The 23,588-nt window shown below is 44.2% G+C and overlaps 1 protein-coding gene across 6 annotated transcripts in view; it reads left to right on the top strand.

Annotated features, from left to right (window-relative positions):
- ARHGAP40 (Rho GTPase activating protein 40) overlaps window positions 1–23,307 on the top strand; it is a 42,511-nt gene extending 19,204 nt beyond the window's left edge. For 5 of the 6 annotated variants that reach the window (XM_056354657.1, XM_056354656.1, XM_056354655.1 and 2 more), the window contains 14 exons: window positions 3,772–3,974; window positions 8,392–8,612; window positions 11,094–11,169; window positions 11,768–11,919; window positions 12,548–12,713; window positions 13,096–13,187; window positions 13,307–13,384; window positions 13,691–13,850; window positions 14,593–14,675; window positions 15,835–16,041; window positions 16,314–16,454; window positions 18,129–18,289; window positions 19,297–19,352; window positions 20,633–23,307. In XM_056354657.1, coding sequence (XP_056210632.1) covers window positions 3,794–3,974; window positions 8,392–8,612; window positions 11,094–11,169; window positions 11,768–11,919; window positions 12,548–12,713; window positions 13,096–13,187; window positions 13,307–13,384; window positions 13,691–13,850; window positions 14,593–14,675; window positions 15,835–16,041; window positions 16,314–16,454; window positions 18,129–18,289; window positions 19,297–19,352; window positions 20,633–20,739 — 1,881 coding nt within the window. In that variant the 5' untranslated portion in view covers window positions 3,772–3,793 and the 3' untranslated portion in view covers window positions 20,740–23,307. The remainder of the gene's footprint in view (window positions 1–3,771; window positions 3,975–8,391; window positions 8,613–11,093; window positions 11,170–11,767; window positions 11,920–12,547; window positions 12,714–13,095; window positions 13,188–13,306; window positions 13,385–13,690; window positions 13,851–14,592; window positions 14,676–15,834; window positions 16,042–16,313; window positions 16,455–18,128; window positions 18,290–19,296; window positions 19,353–20,632) is intronic. The other variant, XM_056354652.1, reaches the window with a different exon arrangement.
- The last annotated feature ends 281 nt before the right edge of the window (window positions 23,308–23,588 follow it).

Here is a 23,588-nt window from a genome sequence, read left to right as displayed (position 1 = left end):
TCTAGGATCAGATCAAAAAACTACTCTGAGACTGCATATCCTAGCCCAGGATGGGTGAGCCACTGTCACTCGGAGTCAGTCTGTGCAGGTCTTGCTAAGGGCTACCAGTGCCCTTCAAAGAGGGGGTTTACAGAAGAAATAATAATAAGAAAATTAACTGTATAAGGTCCATGCCAGCCTCATTTCTCATAACTGTGTTATTAAAGGTTAAGTCAGGGTTCGACTGAAGGTGTTAGGCGAGTCAGCTGAATGGATCTTGAGCCCCACTAAAACTGGCTCTGCTCTTGAACGAGCCGAGAAGGTTACACTAGGATGGTCAGCCTTTCCACAGAGTCATTCCTTTACCATTGTCCTTAGCTGGATCTTTCTGCCAGTTTGCTTTTTGGGGGGGTTAATTTTTAAAACTTCATAATCTTAAGTTTTTTGTTACACTGACAGTGCAACTATGTGAACTTGATTATTCCACCTACTCCTTGCCCAGTCACAACTGAGCAATTAACATTTAAAGCCAACAATCTACACTTTCAATCTAAACTGTTGCTATGTTTATACGTCACAGGTTGCCCTCCGTTGACTTGGGAATGCAATGAGGAAGAACAGTCTTTTAGGTGCGCTGAATCTAAAATTAGCCTTCCACCTGGGTGGTTGTACTTGTAAAGCACTGTGCCCTGTGTTCAAGAGAAAAAAAAAAAAAAGGCCAGAAAATAAAAGATTTTCTAAAGGTGAAGGCCTGATTTTGCTGTGGTGTTCCGTGAGACAGGAACAGCAGTGCTAGCTTAGGACTTGTAGAGCTGGGGTTTGGATCCTGCTGCTGCTGTGCGGCATGAGCATCCTGCACCTTGGTGAGATAGGCTTCAGTGCCTCAGCCCGTGGGGTCGAAAACAAGTTAGGATGGCTTTTGGGCTGTTTGAGACACAAGTAGTTCAAATACTGCTCTCCAAGAGTAGGCATACAGCGTGCCTCCTGTGGAGCTTTTCGGTGCAAGCACTGCCAGCTCATCTGTATTACCAGCTGTGGAAGGAAGGAAAATAACTGTGGGTGGTACGGCAGCACAAGCTGGAGTAGGATCACGGTACTGTACCCGTTGTTGTCTGGCAAAGCTGTATCCTGGCACCAGTACTCTGTTGTCTCCATATGGACTGAAGGTGCTGGTAGATCAAAATTAACTGCTGGCAAAGCTGTAGCCTGAAACCTGGGCTGTAAGGATGGCGTGACCCTTCTCATATGTGCACCAGGAATACGCCCTAATGCCTTAAATAAGTGTTACTCCACTTAGTTGTAGTATCTCCCGAACTAAAACTTGCATTCAGGGTCTGGTATTTGGACAAGTCATCCAGAGCAAGTCAAGAGCCACCCTTCTGAAGAAGCTGAAGATTGTATTTACATTGGCTTAATGTTTTGTTGTGGGTTTATTTCCAGGCAGGTGTGGGGAGGGGGTTGTCATAGCTATGTGTGACGCAGGCTGTGCAAGCTGCTGCTCAGGTCTAGGGTAGGCTCTGCTAGATCTGCAAACCTTAGTTCTGTTTTAGCATGAATCCATGGAGATTTCTGGGATGTTAGATGAGCAGGCTCTAAACCAAGCTGAACATGAAGGAAAGGTGCATTTCAGAGCTGCAGTGTAGGTCCCACGGTAGTATAGGGCAATAATTGAGGTCAAGAAGAGCAGTTGGGTGCCTGCTGAGGGCCTTTAGGAGACCTGGCAAGGTGCTTCCTTAGCCTACATGATGGTGTGCTCTGCGAGGCTGCTCTTCAGTGCAAGTTGGGCTGCCAGCGTTTCTAGCGCTGATACAGCCAAAACCCAAGTCCCTCAAGATAATCTAAAAACCTCCTGGTGGGTTTCATGTTGCAAGTGATGATTTCTGTTGCCTGGTGTGTAGTAGAATTCTAGTGAGATATCAAGGCAAGGTATTAAATGGTCTTTTCGATGCTAGCAAAGTGGCTTCACTTAAATCTAATCCTTTCACAAGAAGGCTGTTGGCAAATGTGAGAAAATGGAAAGGAGTACTAAAGATGAAGAGTTAATGTGGAGGATGCGATCTAAAGTGTTAACTCCTACTGGATGAAGATGTAAGTAAAAATTTGAAAGGGGAAATAATGATTTGGGATGGTAGGTGTAGTAGAACAGAGAGAGATGGACAGAGAGAGCTATGCAGATAAAAAAAAAATTGTTAAAATCTTAGATTGACTATTTAAGTGCTCTGCCAGGCTATAAAGTGGCATCTCAACTGGGCGCCTGTTATTTGGGTATCCAGGAATAGGAAAGGTGGGAGAAGTGGGGATGGGTAGTAAACAAGCAGATCACCTCTGCCCTTGTCACAGGTGGGCTGAGTGGCATCGGAGCTCTTTTCAATCTTTCACTCTTATGTTCCTGTAAAACAAGCAAACAAAAACCTTCTTATTTTCATTCTCAACACCATGTCTGGCTCTAGACGATCCTGGAACCAGGTTATTGCTTTAGTTCTGACCTTTGGAAGAGAAGGACTGACTACGTGCATATTAGAAAAAGGTATGAATGTAATATGCTTGCACATGTGTAAATGTAAGTGCAGAATATCCTACAACATATGCCTCTTAGTTGTTAGATTCTTCAGACTTAGCCCTTTATGACTTGAAATGCTTCTTCTAACAGAAGCAAGTTGGTGCCAGAACTGCTAATAATGGCTTTCCAGAATAAAAGGAGCTAAAACATTCCAGATATTTTCCCATCTATAACTTTTTAAGTCCTTCTGGAGTTAGGAGGCTTAATTGCATTTTGAGGGTGTTGTGTTGTCATGGTTTTCAAGGCATAAGACTCAATCTGCGCTTTTTTTATTGTGAAACTGGAAAGCAGTTCTGGTCTGGGTGGTGGTGGTGGCTGTTCACAGGTGGTTTTAAAACCATCCAGGGTTAGCGTAGTGTGCGATCTCTTTAATTTAGTATTTTTAAGTTGAGCCGTTGAGGTGTCTTCATAAGTAGGTTCTGCTTACCCCACTTTTTTTAATGTCTTTGAAAAAGATACACAGCAGGGTTTAAATGGCTTGTAACCCTTTGAAGAAAATTAAAATTAATTTTAGGAGAGGCATTGTTTTATGAGCTGTTGAGAACCTCACAGCTTTCTGCACGGAGGTTGAAAGCCAAAGGAGGCCGGGCTGGGACTTCGGCCACCCATGAATTAATCAGCAGGCTGGTAAGAAAATTCTGTATGTTTGGGCTTCCCAGGACACTTGTGCTGTTTCACAGCTGAAAAATCTGGTCTGGTCAGGAAAAGAGGGCCTCACGCATCAGAGTTGTTTATTGCACAAGCTGAGATGCAGGAGATGGAGCTGTGCCAGCTTTTGCAAACGAAGGACAAGGCTGCTGGGTTCAGCCTGCTGCGGCGGGGAGCTGTTGGGCTTGCTGTGCGTGCCAGATAATCCCAGCACGTGTGCACCAGGCTTGAAGCATCTCGGTTGTCCATGACTGTAGAGGATATCTGTGCGAGTTTGCAGGGGATCTTGGAAGCAAGGGTGGGAGTGGTAGGTGGTGTCTCGGAGGTCACTGGAAGGACAGCATCGGAAAATCCATGTTGATACTGCATCCTCTTGCTTGTTTGGACAGCAGTTTTTCCCATTCCCTGGTGGATTTGATCCCAACCTTGTCTGTTAGTGCTAAACACTAACCAAAGGAAGTCTAGCACTTACCTCTGTTTGGCTTTTGTTGCAGTCGTTAATCAATGAAGACCGCTGCATGTGAATGTCGTATGTGAGTACGTGTAGCTTAATGTCTCTCTCTCCTTATCTCTTCCTCTTTCAGTACCAGAAATTGCCCTTGCAAAATGAGCCAGCTTCCTCTGAAGAGCCCTTTGGCATCCCTGGTGTCAGAGGGCACGAATTCCACGGTAGAGTCTTTGGACAACTTGTCAATGGACAGTTTTTGGCTGGAAGTAGAGAACATTAAACAGAGCGCTGAAGCCGAGCAAGAGGAATGCAGCCTTGCAGATATCAAAACACAAGAGGGTAGGTTGCCAAAAATGTTGGGAGTGGGGGGAGGAAGATGGACATCTTACAGAGAAAATTTGCTTATGCACCTGAATGATTTGGAAACCTGTTGGAATATGGTTAGAATATTACCAGTCAGATCAGAGAGCTGTATTTTTAATTGGGTGGTAGGTAGTGCCCTGCAGAAGAGGAGTGCTGGCCTGGTCTACGTTCAGCTGCTGAAACAAAGCTGATGCTAAAGGTCCATCAGGAATACGCTCAAGGCTCCAGGGCGTTTCAGACAGCCCCCACCAAGTGTGAGGGCTCCCCCTCCCCGTGCAGGAGGCTGTTTGGTAAACACGCTGTGACGGTTGGTGGTGTTTGGGAAGGCTTGTTTGTGTGCGTGGTTCTGAGACTTCATCCTAGTGGCTTTTGAGAGCTGCCTTTGTGGAAGGCAGACTCTCCCTCCTCTAGTTCAGTATTCAAGAAATCATAATAAACATCCAGAATGACTTGAGTCTGTCCACACAAGGTTTTTCTTATGTACCTCCTTTTGGTTTGGTTTTTTCTCTTTCTTGTGAAGACTGCTTCATGTGCATGGGGTGTTTCTACTGGGCTTTCTGTAGTGCTGATGTTATCCAGTATTTTGGAATAACTGGAATCTGGACTGATTGCCTTTTGACACGGGAGGTACAACACCCTGGGGTGCTGGAGGGATGTTAAATGGTGATAGGTGTCCAGTGATCCCACAGAGTGGGATTGTGCATTTCCCAGGTCCCTTTTGAAGAATGGGTTTTAATTGGTTGCGCATCCTCTTGACTGGTCGGGTTTGCAGCTGTGCAGCCTCCTGCTGTTGTGCTGGCTTGATATTGAGAAGGATCCAGGTGTGTGATGGGGAAATGCTTGAGTGACAGTCCCAGTGTGCTGCTGTGCTTGGGTGAATAGCTGTCCTGGGTGCACAGGGGGGCTCTGGAGGGTGGGGTGGAACAGCCACCATCCGTGTCTGCTGCAGTAGGCAAGACACAGTAAACAGTAAGACCTGCTGTTAGTGCCCCTACGTAAAGGACATACATGTGTTTCTTAGAACTGGAAGAGATGCAAAAGTGACTCAGAAAATGAGTGCGCCAGGAAGGAGACTCTGGAAAAGAGTCCGTGCCATGAGATGAAAGGCTGTCTGGGATATACAAAAGACTGATCTGCTAGAGGCAATTCGATTACTGTGTGTAAGCAGGGACACAAGGAAAAGTGTCTTAATGCTGTATATTAATCTAGCAGGCAAGAGCCGACTGCTTAATTGTCCACTGAAACCAGACAGACTTGAAATAATGCTCTGAGCTGGGGAAGGAGGTGCGGCACGCTCAGCCTCCTGGTGCCTTCTGCAAAGGAGCTTCGGTCAAACAAGCATTGTGCCAGAGGGGTTAGTGGCCGGGGGGACTCCCGATGGCATGGATGTGGGATTTGGCTGGTGCCTGTTGGCTTTCGCGTCTCTGCGATGTGTGGTTGGGACACTGCACGGTGGCAACGCGGCACAGGGGCTTCTGGGCTCCTCGGAGCCAAAGGCACCACCACGCATCGCGTGAAGCCCAAGAGGTCGTGCCTGGACAGCAGCTAACGGCTCCGTCCGGGGGTGGCACGGCTCAGCCTGGCAAACAGCTGATCAAAATTGCAGTATGGGGACAGCAGGGAGGCTACACGTGGGTAGGTCGTTGCAAAAAGGCTGACCCAGTTGGAAAACGCTGGCCTCCTGTGCAAGCCCTGTGTAAGGGTGGCGTAATGGGAAGCTGCTTGTGACCTGGTACTGGTGGGAGGCCAGCATGTAACTTTGCAGAACTGGGTCAGCTGGAAGGTGCTGGTGGTACTTGTGGCCTCACTAACAGTCGAAGGGAGCAGAAAGTAGGTTTTTTTCTGAAATACGAGCAGCATTGTCCTTCCCTTGCTGTCTGCTGTTCATCCAGCTCTCTCCAAGGTCTGACAGTACAGCAGACTGATAACGTATGTGCTTTGCAGCAGTGCCACTAAAATACCTGTCAGCATCCTTATAGCATGTAATCACATCTGAGAAGTGTCTGCAAGGAGGGATTCTTCTTTACCTTTGAAAACTATGTAGGAAGTTGTGCTTAGTGTTTAGTCTGAAATTGTAGGATGCCATAGCTGTCCTGTAACTGTTTGGGAACCAAGTGCTTTACTATAAGCGCTTTTTTTTGTGGCTTGCTTGTGTTTCAAGTAACTTTTTAGAAGTGGTGTTCTTCAGTTTTGCAAATTTATTCCTAATAGTGCCCAATTCCCCCAAATGCTGCTTGTCTGGAACTCACAAGGCAAATCTGTACAAGGCTTAAACCTGTAGCTCAGCTTCTGTGGACCTCTCAGGTCTGACCTATTTCTCTCCGATTTCCCCCTTCTCCCCATAAATAACTTATTTTACTGGTTTTCTTTTGTGTTACTGGCAAACACAACTGGGCCAAAATATTAAATAAAGGAATTGAAATCTGGTGCTTTGGCATCAGCTGGGGCAGTAGGCTTACACGGATGTCCGATTTAGGGCCCGCAGCTTAGTATTGTGTATTAGATTAGTTTCCTGTTATGACTGGAATTGGGTATTTTCAAAATTTGCAAGCAATACACTTAACTTCCTTTAGTTCCCAAAGACAAAATAAACCAGAATTTTTTTTTGCTCGCCGTGCTGCTGTGAAACCGCGGATGTAGGACAAGCATAAAGGAAGGAGTCATGGGCAGGACAAGTACATGAGCAGCTGTAACCAAGCGAGCAGCACCGTCGGGATGCTCTACCTGTTAGCTTCTGTAGAACCAGACATGGGAAAAGGCCAAAACTCAAGACCATGTAGGAAAGCTAGCCAATTTGCTAGATGATTCATTAAACACTTGACTTCAAGTCCAGCTGTATTTATTGTGGTGTACTGGTAAAAAAAGTCCTGTTTCATTAGAGTGCCTAACACCACCAAGAGCATCCCCCGAAGGCTGGAAAGAGTTTTAATGGAGTCACAATATGTTTTGCAAATGGCATGAATGCAGAAGTTTCCCTGGAAAAATTAGATTATTTTATCTCTCAAGAAGAGCTGCATGGCTTTTTTATTATTGATACAGCAATAACAGAGCTTTGCCTGAGCAGCTGTGATACCTGAGGAGACGGCAGTTTTCATAGGAAAGAACGAACTGTTCCGTTGCAGTTCAGTTGTGACAGTTTTTTCCCAGTATAACCTTTGGCAGAGCTATGCCGGAGCTGCCTGCGGTGAATGCATGTGGCACATAGAACTGAAAAGATAAAGGCTTTGTGGTGTTCGCTGTATTAAAGTTGAAGCCACCTGCTAAATTGCTTCTTTTATCCTTGGATTTCAAGTAGCTGCCTGGCTCAAGGCACTTTCTGGCTTGCACAAAGGGTGTATCCCATAAGGAAAAGAATTGTCTTCTGTGTTTGATGTGCAACTTTATATATGTTGAAAAATGAAATGGAATTGAGCTTGTTTGAGTAATGCTGCTGGACTGTCTCCAGGCTTCTCACACTTTGTTCTGGAACTGGAATGGTCTTTAATGTTTTTAATAGGTACAGACAGCAAGCAAATGCACAGAGTAACATTTTTGCTTTTGTTGGATGACTGTATGGATAACAGCCTACTGGAAAAGGTAAAGAACAGGGGTGGTGCGTACAAATAGTTCTGCAACTTTATTAAAATACAGTTGAATCTACCAGATCAGTGTTTGGATATTGAAGAAAAAAAAAAAAAAAAAGTTGTTGATACAGGTGTATGCATACAGATGAATAAAAATTAAAAGAAATAGCCAAATAGAGAAGAGTAAAAAAGCCAGATGTGCAGTGTTGTGGCTTCTTGCAGACCTTTTGTCCCCTCTCAAAGCTGCCGAAGGATCGGGTGTGCACGGGAGGCACTGCCATCCCTTGGGAGCTCGCTGGGCGCCGTTGCCTGCTGCCAGAGCTCCCCTTTGCACAGGCAGGCTGTGGAAAGGCAGATTTAAGTAAATGCATCAGACTTTCCTCCCCTGTCCTGTGAAAGCCCCTGCTGGGTTCCATTCCTGTTGCAGTGCTTGTGCGAAATACTGAGCAGAGTTGGGCTCATGCCCCCTCTTCTGCCCAGCTGTTGGGAGCCTGTGTTCCTGGCGACACCCATGCCTCCACAGCTATTTTTTTTCTTTTCTTTTCCCTTGTCTTGGGTAAGGGGAAGGGGGGGTGTGGGCAGTTATAGCTGCCCCAAGTGCCGTCTCTCCTCTGGTTTCACCCTGATACCCAGCTGGGAACAGGGCTGAGATTTTGAGAATAGCTGTGGCTTCCTAGCACAGAAGTAGCTCCCTTCCAGCGATGTCCCACTGCCACCCCAGAGACGGGATGGCTCGGCCTTCTGGTTTTCCACCTCTGAAGTGTTGCAAACACTCAAATTGCTGTTCTCCTTTCTCTTCTCGCTCGACCTTCTCATCCATTGCCTCGCAGAGGGAGAAGCTGAAGCCGAGTGGCTCCAAGACGCAGGTTTGTCCGACCTCCTTGGGGACCATGCCTCGGAAAATGACAACATCGTGCTGCTCTCCACCCTGACCAAGACCCAGGCTGCTGCCGTACAGCGGCGGCTGGACACCTACTCCCGGTCACGGAGGAGGAAGAACAAGCATCCTGTGCGTGATGTCCGAGACATTTTTGGAGTGGTCAGCTCGGAGGTATGTTAATTGAGTGGGGTCTCCTGAAAGACTTTGTTGCGTGGTGGGAGGTGACTTGGCTTTCTGGGTTTAGGGCTACTGTCGTTTCCAAATAGATGACTTCATCTCTTGAGCAGAAATGAAGCTGAGACTGTAGGAATTCTGCATCCAGATTGCAGCACTGAGGCTGCTACAAAACGTGCAGATCCCGTGAGCTCCCTAGAGATTGCTGGAAGGCTTCTGTGCAGTGCCCACAGCGCTGCAGCCTTGCAGAGCATGTTTGGAGCCCTCTTGTGTTTTCTTCATTCCAGTGATGTGTTAAATCATTATTAACCAAAAAAAAGAAAGAACTTAATAAATTCAATTCTGATAAGCTGACCTTGTACAGCTTGTAATCCTGGAGAAAGACTAGGAAAGACTAGCTGTTGCCTGTTGGGTTTTTTTCTTTTTTGCTAGAGAATACATAACCATTACCTTTTCGCCTGCTTCCCTGCTGTGCTGCAGCTGTCTTGGTTGTGGCCACAAGGTGCAGCATTCTTATTTTTTCTAGGGACTGTTGAAAAGTATCCAAATCTGGTCTCCTTGTGACTTTTTCTACTCAGTCAAGTGTCTAGGCAGAAGATCTTAACTAAGATCTACCTCTTTGAGCAGCACGGGACCCTTGCTCTCTACAAGAACTGAATACTCCTTTTCCTCAGGCTGAACCTCTTTACAACTTCTTTTACTGTAATGAGATTAATTATACCCAAAGAATCCCTTGGATGCTTAAGGGAATGACGTTAGCAGCCTGCAGCATCACTGGAAGCTGCTGTGGTTACGTTCTTGGTAACTGCCCGGTGCCGAGGTGCTGATAACTTCCTCACTGGGAATTGCGCTGGGACAGTCACGGTTGATTCTCTTTTGCAGAGTGTTCCGAGTGTTCCTCCCTGAATGGGTGGCAAAAAGATGACATTTCTGGGAGTAATAATGCTGCAAGGTTGTCCTAAGTGCCTCAGTTGAAATTCAGCAAGTTTTTAAACTTGCAGATTACATAGAAGCCTGTTATATCTCTTAAAATAATTGTACTGTCTTTAGAATAGGAATGGGGATTTTTGAGCTCTTAATCTTAGGTGTCCATGCACTAGATCGCTAATACTTGCATTTGATAAGCAACTGCATCTGCTTTAAATCTGATGTTTTAAAATTACATTTTAGTGTAACAAAAGCATGTACAAAGATGCTAAATTTGTCTTTTTAAATAGCCTTAGTTTGATCAGATGTGAAAAATCCAGATCAGCATCCAGCAAGATCACTGGACTCTTTCCCCTCCACTCCCCACCCCAGTAACACTGCTGGAATTACTTGTATTTTCTGTCAAAAGAATACGTGTTCTTTTACTCATATTTTTCTTTCAGCAAATTGAGTTGAAAAAAATTCCGATACAGAATTACTTGTATTTTTCTTTCAGCAGATTGAGCTTAAAGCTAATTCAGTTCAGCTGTGACTGGAGTGGAAGTGGTTCAGGCTGTAAGAATGCAGGCAGTCATTTGTCAGTCATTTCGGTTTTTATTTCCATCGGTGTTTCAGGACTGTTTTGCAGTTTGCCTCCTGTCCACCTCTGTTGCGAGCTGCTCTCAGGCATCAAAGGTGCTGGCATTTCTGTCGGAACCTTTCCACATATTTCCCGTGTCACTGTTCTGTGCGGGCTGTTTGCACTGCAGCTGGATCTGAAGATGCTGGGGGATTATTCATTCCATGATCTGTGATTTAGCTGCAGATGCTGAAAGAGTTGGTTCTGCTCTCATGGCAAGCCCATCAGTTGTGCACCTACTCTAAAGACAAATACTTCTTCTGTGCAGATTAACCCGTGTGTCCACCTGCACTGACTTTGCACAGGTCCCTTTAACTTTCAGCCCTCCATCCGCAACTCTGTGCCATAAGCAGGTTCTTGGAAAGTCACTAATTTTTGGTAATGGAATAAGCTTTCCTATATTCTAACTAGCTCTAGTAAATGTAAGGTTTTTAATTAACAAAATTATCTGCCACATGCCTCCTTACGCTTCTAATGGTTAATTTCTCTCTCTAGATGAGAGAGGTAGGTTACTGTGAAGCCCACAAAGGGAAGCTTTTGACTGCCGCTTTCTTAGCGTGTTCTTTCTTGTGAAACTGTGATCACAGGCAGCGGGTGGATCCCACGCAGCTTGCCTGGTCCACTGTTTGTGATCTCCTCAATGCGTGAACTTAAAGGGGAAAAATGGCTAATGATTTGTGAAGGGAAGAATTGGCCTAATGATGTGCAAATCTATCACAAATACTGTCTATGAGAGTGTCGTCTGTTTTTCACCTGTATGCCAGATCGTCTAATTATGGTTCCTAATTTCAGAACAGCCTTGTAGCCCTGAGCTCGAGCAGCGTTTTCTTAGACTAGCAGGTGATGTCAGGTGTGTGTTGTCTGCCAAAAACAGGCTGCCTTACGATAACTTCTGTTTTGTGTAGGTAAACATGTTCTGGTTTATTTTTCAGGAGACAGCAGCAGAGAAAGAGGAGTCCAGCCCAGATCAGCTGTGGCACAACCTACGGACCTCAAGTGCACAGCGAAGTAAGGAAGGTTTGGATGTGGAGAAGGATCTGGAGGAGGGTGGAACTGGAAGGGAAGTCATGCTTATCTAGGCTCTGAAACATCAGCCCTGTATGTGTTTGGGGGATTTTGGTGGGGGTTTTGGGTGGTGGCGGTGTGTGGGTTTTTTTTAAATACATGGTTATCCATAGTTGTGGATGTAAATTTTTCCAGGGTCTAGTGTCAGGAATTGCTGCTCAAACTGATAACTAACTCTTTTGGAAAGCAACTAGAAGATGCAAATAAAATCAGTCCAGCGAAGATCATGTAGTGAAACCCTATAAACGCCATATGCAGTTGTGTAAAGAGAAGTTAGCCACAGGCACGTCCTTTAATTTAAGGCCATGCTCGTGTCTTACCAGTGGCCTGGTGACTGTAGCCATGTTAATGGCTTAAAGCTCATCTTACTCTATTGATCAGGCTCAGGACTGCCTGCAAGAACACTGTTTTCAAATGTTAATGTAGGATTTTTTAGAAGCAGTGATACCCAAATGTGTCTCAAACCGCTTTTTTAGCACACTTGTATTTTAAGCTTCACCCTTCTGGCTTTCTGAAATTCAAGGCAATTTCTCCGCTGTAGCAGAAACCCAGGAATACTTCTGTACGGTTCGGAACCCTGGAAAAGAGGAAGTGTTCAACATGGATGTTGCCTACTCGGAGCAAGCGGCTGTCCTGCTCAAGGGATCGTTCCTGTCTGAATCTAGGAAGTTAAAGGATGGAAATGCCCTAACTGTAAGCGCTGAAGGGATCTCTACTGTTAGAACTTATTAGTCTCCTCTTGTCGAGAAGGGTACGAGACAATTCAGTTGTACGATCAACTCTTGGAAATGTCCTCAACGGATAGTGTTGTGTTAGGTCTACATTAGGTAGGTGGTTTTGAACAGGCAGTGCTGTTACCTTTGCAGAACTGAGCAAGGATAACCATTGTGTTAGTGGAGGGTCAAAAGAAGTAAGTCTTGTGTGTGAAACTAGCTATTTTGGTACAGAGCTGAGTCGTTTCCACTGAAAAAAAGAGAATAACTGGACTTTCCTTCTTGTAATTCTACGGATTTTCTTCTCTGTAAATGTACTGGATTGCTTCCAAAGTTCAAGTGGATTAGGGTGGGTATCAGGCTGTTTTTAATTTAGATAAATTGGGATCTCCAATGTGATTAAAGAGCAATACTGAAAAGGAAAAATATTTATTCAACTGTGGGTTGAGTGGAAGTAGTAGTTTTGCATATATTTTTGGTGTCGAAAACAGAAGAATTAATAGATGCCTGGTTACGGTAAGTAAGAAAAAAATGCAACAAAACTTGGTAACTAGCAGGATTAGTAGTTGATTGCACTGAATGTCTTGGGGGTGTATGTTTTCCCTTAGAAATTTAAGATCCCCAAGGGCAGACTAGGAGTGACCAGGATCGGAGATCTATCTGCTCAGGACATGAAGAAGATCCCCACGCTGGCCCTTATTGAGCTAACAGCTCTCTGTGATATTCTGGGCTTTGAGCTGAAGAGAAACAAAGCAGCAAAACTGAAAACAACAGGTTAGTTGTATGTCATCTTAATCTTTTTGCGTGCCCTTTTTTTAGTGTGTTTTTGTTGTTGTTTTTTTTTTTTTTTTACACTGATCTTCTCATAGGTTTGTGTTTCAAGTGTTAGAACAGAGAGGGTCTTTGCTAAGAAACCTTGTGATAAGTGTGTGTTCCTCGATCAGAATTTGTCCTGGAAGTCACGGGGTCCTGACATCAAGACCTAGCACCGCATTTATGTCTGACTATCAAATGCACTTGTTCAGTTAAACTATTCCTCTCTTTTTCTCCAGTATCTATTCTTACAAAATGTGCCACTTAGGGGTATACCGTCCACCAGAGACTTACGTCCGTATCAGAGGTGATGCAGATTTATAACCTGTTGCTTCTGTTGTAGAGAAAAGGCTCTTTGGAGTTCCGCTCAACACCCTGTTGGAAAATGACCAAAAACTGCTCCCTAACACCAAGGTCCCTCTGTTACTCCAGGCAGTAAGTTTTCTGGTTTCATTCACACCTCTGACCCTCACAGTCGGGAAACCTGTGAGAAGGGAGGGCTGACTTCTCATCCTCCATGCCTAAGAGCTTTCTTTTTCCCCCTCCTTTAATAGCTGCTGTCATGCTTGGAAAAGAGAGGACTTGAAACAGAGGGCATTTTGAGAGTTTCTGGGTCCCAGACCAGGATCAAGGTATGAGCTCTTTAGTAGTGTTTGAAGTGTCAGGGGTGGTTAGGGAGCATGTTGCTGAAGCATCTAAATAACCTGAATTGTCTCATCTCCCTTCCCAGTACAACTATAAATGCCATATTTCTACATTTCTGCAACTAGAAATATTGCTGGGAAATTTGTGTTTCCCCAGACATAAATTTCCCAGGGTCTGCTGGGGAGGGTCTCTGCACCCTTTTGACTTGATGAGTTGCCCCCCTAGTGCTCAGCTACGGAATTTCCCTTGTATTTACTTATTAAAGCATGTCATAAATTCCACCTTTTTAATAGAGTCTGGAACAGAAGCTGGAAAGGGATTTCTACACTGGCCTTTTCCGCTGGGATGAAGTCCACCAGAACGATGTATCTGGGTTGCTGAAAAGGTTCATAAGAGAGCTGCCGGCCCCGCTGCTGACAGCAGAGTACCTCCCTGCTTTTGCTGCTGTGCAAAGTGAGTCCCTGCTTTGGCTCTTTAGCATCAGTTTGCTGGTTTGTGCTTTTCTTGCAAAGCTCTGCTGGTCTAGGGCTTTCCCGTCAGGTGTGTTGGGAGCCCGTGGATTTGATGGGAATAGAGAGCCTGACACGAGCTGTAGCCACGCTCCGTGTGCTGGGTGCCGTGTGTACCCACAGATCAGCCTGAGAGTCACGGTCACTGGCGCTTGGTTGCATACGTCTTTCTTTAGGAAGACTGTCCTGGGGTCTTAAATCACGTTGTGTCATTTGAGGCTGCCATGAATTAAGACAAGCTGATAAATAATGATGTGCAGCCTGAGCTGTGGCAACTGGCCAGGCTGCACGAGCTTGGCTTGCCAGCCAGTAATGCAATATATTGCAAGCACCTGAGTTTGGGGTTTGTGCCCCAATAGATGGTTTGAATGGGTTAGGCTAACTGCTTAAGTATGTGACTTTTTTGTTCAAAAACTGGGGAATAATGGGGTCTTTTGATGCCCTTCAAGGGCATCAGACTTGCTGGCAGACCATGTATTCCGCAGCAGATCAGCCAGTCTTCTAAAACAGAGGTAGTTCACTTCATAAGGGCAGTATGAGCTTGATTTACTTCTGTAAAACAAGGCCTCCAATCTTAGATGACAAACGCTACAGTAATTGTCTTATTCCTTGGGGGATCCCCGTGCTCAAAAAGAACAGTGTCAGAAGCCTGAATCCTCTGTCCTGTTGTTGCTCTCCCTCTCCAGATATTCCAGACCTTAAGCAAAGATTGCAAGCTCTAAACCTCCTGATCCTGATTCTACCAGAGCCCAACAGAAACACTCTAAAGGTAACTATCTGTTGTGGATTTAACTGGAAAAGCATGATCTCGTTACAAGTTTTTATTTGGAGAAACCCTTGCCGGCTTTTGCAAATGATATACATCGTGCTTTTTGGTTTTATTTCACCAACTTGAGAATGGAAACCCATGACGGGGGGAGCAGGCAAACCTCAAGGCTGTGCAGTGCACGTAAGCTGTAAGCACAGCCTGCCTTTTGGGGACAAGCTGAAGAGCAGCAGGGATCCCTGTGGTTTTGGAGTATCCTGTCTGGAAACATGCTGCTTTTCTTTAGTGTGTTAAACCACTTCACTGTGGAGTGGAAGATCTCTAGGTCTTACTTTGTCTGTAGGCCTGTTAAGGAATAGGGAAAGAAATTCAGTCTTGATTCGTGGGTATTGCCATCATCTATGACAGATAGCTTTTTGTATATTTATTTTAAAATTGAAACTACTAAGCTTATGACTTCCTGCCCTTTTCTGATCAGAAGGCATTTTAAATCCTTTCACCTACTACTTCTTGAAAGAAGAACTGCTGATGGGATCAGCTTTGCAGGCAGTGCTGCATCTCTGCCTTCCTGTGCTTTATGAGAACTGTGGTGGCTGCTGCTGTCTCTTTATTATTTTTTTTATTCTTGTTTTTACTCTCCTGAGTAGTTCAGCTTCCAGGTAATAAAGGCAAGGCTGATTTAGCACCCTACAGGCTTTACTTAGAGTGCTGGAATACACAATCCAGTCAAAGATGATCTGTCACGCATCATTGCTTTGGTGGAGTCATGAGGCAGAACAGATGATCCAAAAGGATTTGTTTTTCCACATCTGGGAATAGCTTTGAGGGGATACGGGGGGAAGGGGGGTGTCATCTTTGATTCTGTAACTTTTATAACTGGACTTTGCGCATTGCCACCTGCCAAGAAGAGCTCATCTACTGCCCATACAGACTGTCTCTCCTGATCAGTGACTGCTGGAGGAACTCCTTCTCTGCTCGGTATTGTTATTTGTTGCTGTCCTAGTACTAGAAATTGGTCACTGAACTTCCTAACTGGAGAAATAAGGATTTGCTCATGGATATCAACAAAAAATGCTAATTAAATGATATCTGCAGCAACTGCTGCGGTAGTTTCTTGAGCTTATTGGTAATGGATGTCTTAAGTCTCTTCCCCTCTCTTTAGGCTATACTTGAGTTTCTCAGCAAAGTGGTTGCCAGGGAGAACAACAACAAAATGAACCTCTGGAACGTTTCCACAGTCATGGCCCCAAACCTCTTCATGCACAAGGGGCTGCCAAACAAGATCCCCGAAGGGAAGGAGAAGCAGCTGGCAGAGGGGGCAGCTGATGTTGTGCGGATGATGATCCATTACCAGGATTTGCTTTGGACAGTAAGCAGTGCAGGTGTTTTGTGGTGTGGTGTAGCAGTGTCTGGGTCTCATTAGAATCGGGCTAGGGGAAGGGATAGCCTTGGAAATTTCAGAGGAATTAAATGTCTGTGGGCAAAAACTCTGGCTGAATTCCAAGACTACTTGTTTTCAAGGTGTATAGATATTTTGTCTATTTAAGGAACTTCATAAAGTGACATTTAGTTTCTTAAATGGCATCCTCACGTCTGCTTGATTTCTTTTAATTCCCGTTTTCTCCTTTCTCCCCTGCCCAGGTCTCTTCTTTTCTGGTAGCTCAAGTGAGAAAGCTGAATGAGAGCAATAGCAAAAGGTACCAGTTCTGTGACAAGAGAATTAAAAATTTGTTGCGGAAGATTCATGCTGATAAAGACAAGGTGGAAAAGAACCAGGCAGAGGTGAGTTAGGGCTTGGGAAAAACTGAGCCCTTTCATAGTGGCGGCAAATGCTTTTATGAGAACTTGGAAAACTGTAAGGAGTGATGCTCTTTAAAGAGCAAAAGGGAGAAGAATGTGCAGAACAATGTGAAACAGGTTTCCAGACCCTTTTGGTAAAGTTGTGGCAAAAACTGATCCCAACAGCAAGAGCACCAAATACATTTCAGGCTGCAAAACACTTGGTTAAGATGCTGCATGGTTGCAGGTGAGCGTGGGGAGAGACCAGGAGCAGAAATGTTGGTCTTTACCTCATGTTAAAAGCAGAATTCATATGGCTCTTCTGTCCCATGTGTTTAGATGGATATATCCGCTGTGATAAAGGCAGACATATTTTTATGAACTTAAAGCAAAAATTTAGGCTATTACAGCAGTATAAAAGTACATTTTGCATGTGATTTTTTTTTTTTGTTGTTGTTGTTGTTCCATAATGCCACTGATCTATGTATGGGGGAGAGTTTGAAGTCAAGGTTCTTGCCACTGAATAGAAGTCAGTTCCCTGACAAATGAAATGGCTCCACTTCTTGTGTCGGTGGAGACTGAGAATTTGAAAGAGATATTACTACCAGATCGATTTGACTGTCAAAGTCTGGAAAGGATCCTTGGAGTCATTCTGCATTTTTTTTTTTCTTTTTTGTTACTGCTGTTAGTTGAATAAGTGTAGGTCTGTAGCAGCCAGGTTACATCATGCAGTGCTGGATTTTAAGTATTGCATAGCAGTGGTGGTGCAACTGGGATGCTCTAAGGTCACGAGCTAGATGGAGTCTGCAGGTAGAAATAATACACTGAAAACTTAAATCTGCACACCCAGAGGAGTTTGTGTTCCCATGCACCAGTGCATCCCCTGCCTTTCTGTACGAGCTGGGATACTGAGATGTCTGCCTGAAATCTGGCTTCTTAAGGCGACATGTCACTGTTGAAGGTGCTGTGTCTTCAGAGAGGACAACTACTGTTCGGGCAGGCAGGCAGGCAGATGACCCGACGCTTAGGAAGTACTCCTAGCACTGTTCTCGGTGTTCTGTGCTGGTTTTGTAGAGGATTTGGGATTGCAAAATTCACTTGCTGCAGATCAGACCCCAGTAGAACAGCTCAACATTCTCCACAAAAATTCTGAGGAGTTGCTTTGTGAAGCAGTTGATGAAAACAGTCATGAAAAAATAGCATTTTGACTGCTCTGTGATGGCTCAGTGCTTCCTTTTTTTGAAACTACCTTTCTGAAATTCAGCACTCTGCAATTCAACTGTCTAAACTCCTTTTTCAGTAACATAAATGAATTCCAGAGAAGTCTTATCAGACGTGTGCAAAACAGTTTGTCAAAATTTATTCTGACAAATCCTATTTTCATCAAAGCTTGTGTTGCTGCCGGTGCTGTATTTGAACAGCAGAGAGCACCAGCGCACACTGATGGAGAGCGGTGCTTTTCTCCCCAGCCGCAACACCCAAGTATTGATTTTATAACGCTCCTCTTGATGCTTCTATTACCTTCCAGCCTTCCTAAGAAACAAACCTAAATTCTCTGAGCAGCTGGCTGGATGGGTTTAATTCTTCACACTCAGATCTATTTTGAAACGTGATGTTTTAGCTTGATAATAAAGTTGTTCTTTAAGTACTTTCTTCTTTTTTGTCTGCCTCGTTCAGCCTTCCAAGGTTGTGAAAGCCCACGCCTCGCTCCTCCTGAAGGACTCGCTGGAGGTGCGTTTGAACAATGCAACCAGAGCTGCTGATGTCTTGAGGCAGTTTCAAAAGAACCTGTGCCAGAATGGCTGGAATATTGTTAACACTGTCAACCTCCTCAAGTGGTAAATGGCTTTTTCTTTGCTTTTTTCTTTTTAAATGTAAAAACAGTACCACTAGGTTGTCTAGTTGCTCTTTTCTGTCTTCTGGCACAGTAAGCATTAGGAGACTGTTCTCTGCTCTTCTATTCTAAGCTTTGGAAATATTGTGTTGGACAGGACAGGCAAATGTTAGTTCAACGAAGTGATTCTGTCACTGTGCTTGGGCTGCCAGGAGGTCAGTCATCCCCTCTGGGCTGCTGGATGACAAGGGAACTTTAGCAGCCTTGCTGCAGGGGAGAGAAAGTGGCATAACATTGACCCTGCAAAAGAAACCCTTTCTAGCTCTTCTGGAGAAAAACACCGCCCGTGCAAATTATTTGCCTGGGGTAGTATGTCCAACATGCATACGGTAATATAGGCACTTCCTAAAATAAGCTCTGCAATTCCCTCCTATGCTCCAGTGGTGAATTGCTGAAATAACCCAAAACATGAACAGAAGAATTCCTGCCCCCTGTCACCATGCCTGTAGGCTGAATTTAGTTGATAAAGTGTTAGTGCATCTCCTGACTGTGTCCGTGGACAGGAGATGTCTAGATGAGGAGGGTGGATGGGAAGCTGGCTGAATATGGGTCAGCTGGTGGTGTCTCACTAACAAGTTACTACAGATGCCAAAGTCTTCCTGTAGGTGAGCTGCTCTTCAGCAGGCCATCAGTGCTAGAGGAATAGCACCAACTAGCTTTGGTATTTATGCCTGTTGTCTTCCTGTTGAAAAGTTAGTGTTTGCATATAGTGTGCTTCTTGCTACCAGTGAGGAGTACCGGCCTTGTTTTTTTTTTTTTTTTGTCCTTTCCAATTTTGGGTGTCCTTTCCAACAGCTGCAGTGTTCGGGAAGCTCTCTGTGCAATGGCCTGTATCTTCTTGAACCATTGCTGGTTTCTGAACCATAGACAATTCTTTTGGAAGAAACATTACTGAACTATCTAACCTGACTTTCACAGAGCTTTAACTTCAATATGTTTTTCTTTCTGCAGTAACAACTCCATGGAGTGCACAAACTTGCTCCTGTATGAAGTGGGAGGCAATATTGGTAAGCCTGGATGGTAACTGAAAATAAGGACCCTGGTACCAGTTTTTGTGCTGAACTTGTCTTAGGAGTGAGTTATAAAAAGAACGAGATTTGGAGGGCAGGCTCCAAAAGTTAGAAGACAAACAAACAGGTGTGGGGTTGACCTCACCCACAGCGAGCAGCACCTGTCAAAGCTCTTGGGTTGATAGTTCACATGTCTTCCACCCATTGCTGAAAAGCCTTTATGGTGCAAGTATGTAGGAAGGTTGAAGCCTGGACTTCCAAAAATACGTAACATTAATGGATCTTATTCAGAAGCCGCCTGTCAAGAAAAGCAGAAACTCAGAAATCCAAAACTCTCGAGGACAGAGACATGCAAAACTGGGTCCAGCTTAAAAACAAACCAACCTCCCATTCTGTTAAATGTACCATGTCAAACTCCCTCTCCCCTCAATGATAAAAGTTCATGTTTGGAATGAAGTGTAGAACTTAAAACCATAAATTACGTTAATCTAAATAAAGGGAAACTTCCTCCTATACCACGAGGCTTTTAATAGTGTGCTGCTTATCTGGGCTTGAATTAAGCATGGTAGGCTGGCACGTGGCTTCTGTCTGCCTTCGCCAACTTTCTGACAAAAGAACCCGTGCTAACTTGGGTGGAAGTTTCTCCAACTATGTACTTAAACCAGTTGATGATCGCCCATCACCAAGTTCCACTCGTCAGTAGGGTAACATCATCAAATGGAGAGGAGACTTAAATAATATGATTGCAGCAGCAGTTCAGGGTGTCTGGAAACAGAAAGGAATTCTTCTGCCCTGTTACAGCTGCTGCTGGTGACTGCTGCTTACTGGAGTGCTTTGGTGAGCGCTTTGGCTGCCTGTTTGTATTTCTCTTAGTAGCATCCGTAGAAGAAAAGCTCTGTCGTTGGAAACAGTTTGGTCTCTGCATTTGATAGCCAACGTTATTTCGTGGTGGTTCTCAACTGCTGAAGTTAATGGGTGTTAAAGTTAATACCTATACACAAAGGCTGAAGCTTAGCCTTAGTATAATCTTAAGAAACATACATTCATTTTAACATAAGTGACCAGAACTTTTCCAGATTTGTGGAAATGCTTCCGATCAGCTGTGGTATTGAAATTAATGTGAACAAATCCCAGGTTTTAGGGGAGAAAAAAACAAACAAACAAACCCAAAAAGCAGCAGCAGCAAAAAAAAAACAAACAAGCCCCCACAAAACCTATCAACTGTAGGACTAAGGATCTAAGAAATGCTTTTCTTTCTGAATCTCTTGTTTTGATAGGTGAACGTTGCCTGGACCCAGACACTTACCTCTTAGATTTGTACCACATCAATCCCCATGCTGAGTGGATAATTAAGCAAAACCCATCTTATCCTCGGATGTTCTAAGGAAAGCATGAGCAAAACAAAGCATTTGGTTGAAGTTTTTGGAAGTCACGGAAAAGCTATAGACATGTTCCTGGTAAAGTCACAGACTGGGTGATGCTTGTTGGCTTTGAAGGAAAACCAGCTTAATGTACTAGTTCCATGACAGCTGGCTGTGAGAGTACACTAGCTGACATGCTAACAGGGGAGTTGATAACAAGCAGCAATTACCATTATGTAGCAGAATTTGCAGGGAGTATAATTATTCTTAAACAAAATAGCCCCCCCAAACACACCCTGCAAACCAAGCTGCAGCAATTGTGTGGCAAAGATGGAGTGTAAGAGAAGAAACACCTTCTTGAAGAGGATGGTAGACATCTGTTTCTTCTGGATTTTCTCTTTTGATCACGTCCACATTTTGGAGGAGAGACGGTCAGATGCTGCAGCGGTACTAATGACGTCCCTTTGGTAAGATCCACCATCAACTGTTGCACGCAACCAGAAGAAGTTGTGATCCTGGGTTTCACTAGCAACATGCTGTTACGTTCTTTGAAGAATGAAAAAGGATGCTTCCAAAAAGGCCAGATGGGCTGTGAAGCCAACATCCTGTGTTTAATGACTACATTTATATATATATATATAAATATGTAACACAAGAAAATAACTTTCCTTGGAAAAAAAAGTATGGGATGGACAGCAGCCTTTCAAATGTGCCATGTGAAAGGATGCTGGTCCCATACAGCTCTGCTGGTAATGCAAAACCAAATGTATAGCTTGCCACCAATGAAGGTAAAACATGCATTTATTATGCTGGACAACCTATATATCAATGGATAACCAAGGAAATATTCTGAAGTTAACTTGAGGTTAGTAATCTGACCTGGCCACATGAACTAAACTTCTTTTTGGAAGACTCTATGTGAACATGTCTGTTTAAAAAAAAAAAAAAAAAAAAAAGAGAGAGAGAAGGGGCAAACAAAAAGCCCCCTAAGATATGCAGTGGCTGAAATGAGAGGTCTGTGCCTGTGTCTAGCCGCACAGTGGGTACTGAATTGAGCTTTGCCGCTCTGATTGCAAGTTTTCATCCCATGCAGCACCGCGTGGTGGCTGTGGTCTGGAGAGACGAGGATGGAGCGGAACGTGTGCACCTTGCACCACTGCGTAACCGTCTCACTCGGCTCAGACTGGGCTCGTGGAAGAGCATGCAGGAGTATTGTTTTCCTTTGTGGTGTTGCTGAAATACCTCATGTGAGGGAGCCTACTATGCAGTTACAGGGGATGGAACATGAACCATTTCTGAAAATCCTTATGTCTTTTTTTATATACCATTTTTAAACACTGTTTGATATTTATTCACATGGCAGAAGCAGGGCTGCCCTGCAAGAGTAAACTCAAAGTATTTCATTTGCCAAATCCTAGCTGCACTAGTGACAATCTCCAGTATTACTACTTTTGTTAAATGACTTTTTGTTTCCATTGCAATCTGAAGTTTCCCTCCTCTGCTTTTTGTGCCCAGGCTGTTGCGTAGCTATCCCTATTCATTATCTCAAAGAGCTAGTTTCTACTGTAGGGCACTTCATTCCGTGGTTTGTCTGTTGTTGTGGTTATATCCTCGTGGTAACTGAGATCCTCAAGGAACAGATGAGCCGTAGTCCATATTCTTTTGAACCTGTTGCGGATACTGTGTGAGTGGTGCCGATGCCTTGAAATGATGCATACATTAGAGAGTCTGCTTTTTTTGGTTGAAGTGATGCAGATGCACTGACTGGTGGGAGCATCTTCAAGGCTGTCTTTTTAAGAACCCATCATAGAAACTTGCAAAAAAAACCCCACCTCCCAACTCTGACCCAGAACCCCAGTGTCAAGACTTCTTGATGTGCCTCTGTTTTACAGGGCTTAAATTGTGCTGAAAAATGGCCTGATTCTTGTCCTTGAAGATGGTGATTTGTGTCTCTTGAAAGACCAAGCTGCTTTAAAATTGGGCATTAGAAATCAATGGTACCTATCCACTCATCGCTTCTGGAAATCTTTGTTGCAGTGATGGAGCTTAGCAAAGAGCAAATGCCAGAGATGTGATACTCTAAGAAATACCTGACATATGAAGGTATCGGTGTAAGCTCAAAGATCCTTTGTAAGCTAAATTGCATCCCTGCAAATCACATAATGCTGCATTTTTTCCCACCTCTCATATGCTGGGTGTTTTGTTAAATGTAGTGACTTCCATACATATGAGGGGGAAACACTACATCACTGCTTCTGTAAACAACAGATGAGTGGGTTCTTTTGAACACCAAACAATGTGAATCAGTGCTGTGGAAAACAAGGCTGGTGGGAGACACTCATGAGACAAGTATCAGTTCTCAAATATGAAAGGAAATGCAAAAAAAGAAAAAAATCACCTCTTTCCAGATGATGGATGTGGTTTTTTAATTTTTCTTTCCTATCTTTGTACCAAAAAGTAAGTGTGCATTTTTCAGTCACTCATGTGCAACCTATTTCTGAATGCTGGCTTTTAATAACTTTTTTTACAAGTTTTTAATTCTGTATTTAAAATTCATTTATGCAGTGAAACAATAAAAATATAGTACAATCTTTTGGCTCCAGTTTCATTAGCAGCTGAGAATAAGTTAGCACAGTGAATGGCAGCAGGATTTGCCTTTTGCCTGAAGAGGGATGTACCCTGGGGTCTGAGTGAGCTTGACAAGAGTTTTGCATTGAACCTTAGAAGTTCCTCTTCAGACAGTCCTTGGGGGGGCTGTGAAAGAAGGATGCAGGAGGAGGCAGAGGAGGTCAGTGTTGGCTGCAGGCAGCCCAGAGCAAGGTTGGCGGGGGTTTGGAGGTCTGTGAGCACTGAGGATTAGTGACCTTGGAAG

This window comes from Falco biarmicus, chromosome 10, assembly GCF_023638135.1.
Source record: "Falco biarmicus isolate bFalBia1 chromosome 10, bFalBia1.pri, whole genome shotgun sequence".
Classification (NCBI taxonomy): Eukaryota; Metazoa; Chordata; class Aves; order Falconiformes; family Falconidae; genus Falco; species Falco biarmicus.
The sequence above is the reverse complement of the archived record's forward strand: the minus strand, read 5'-3'. Positions and strand labels throughout refer to the sequence as shown.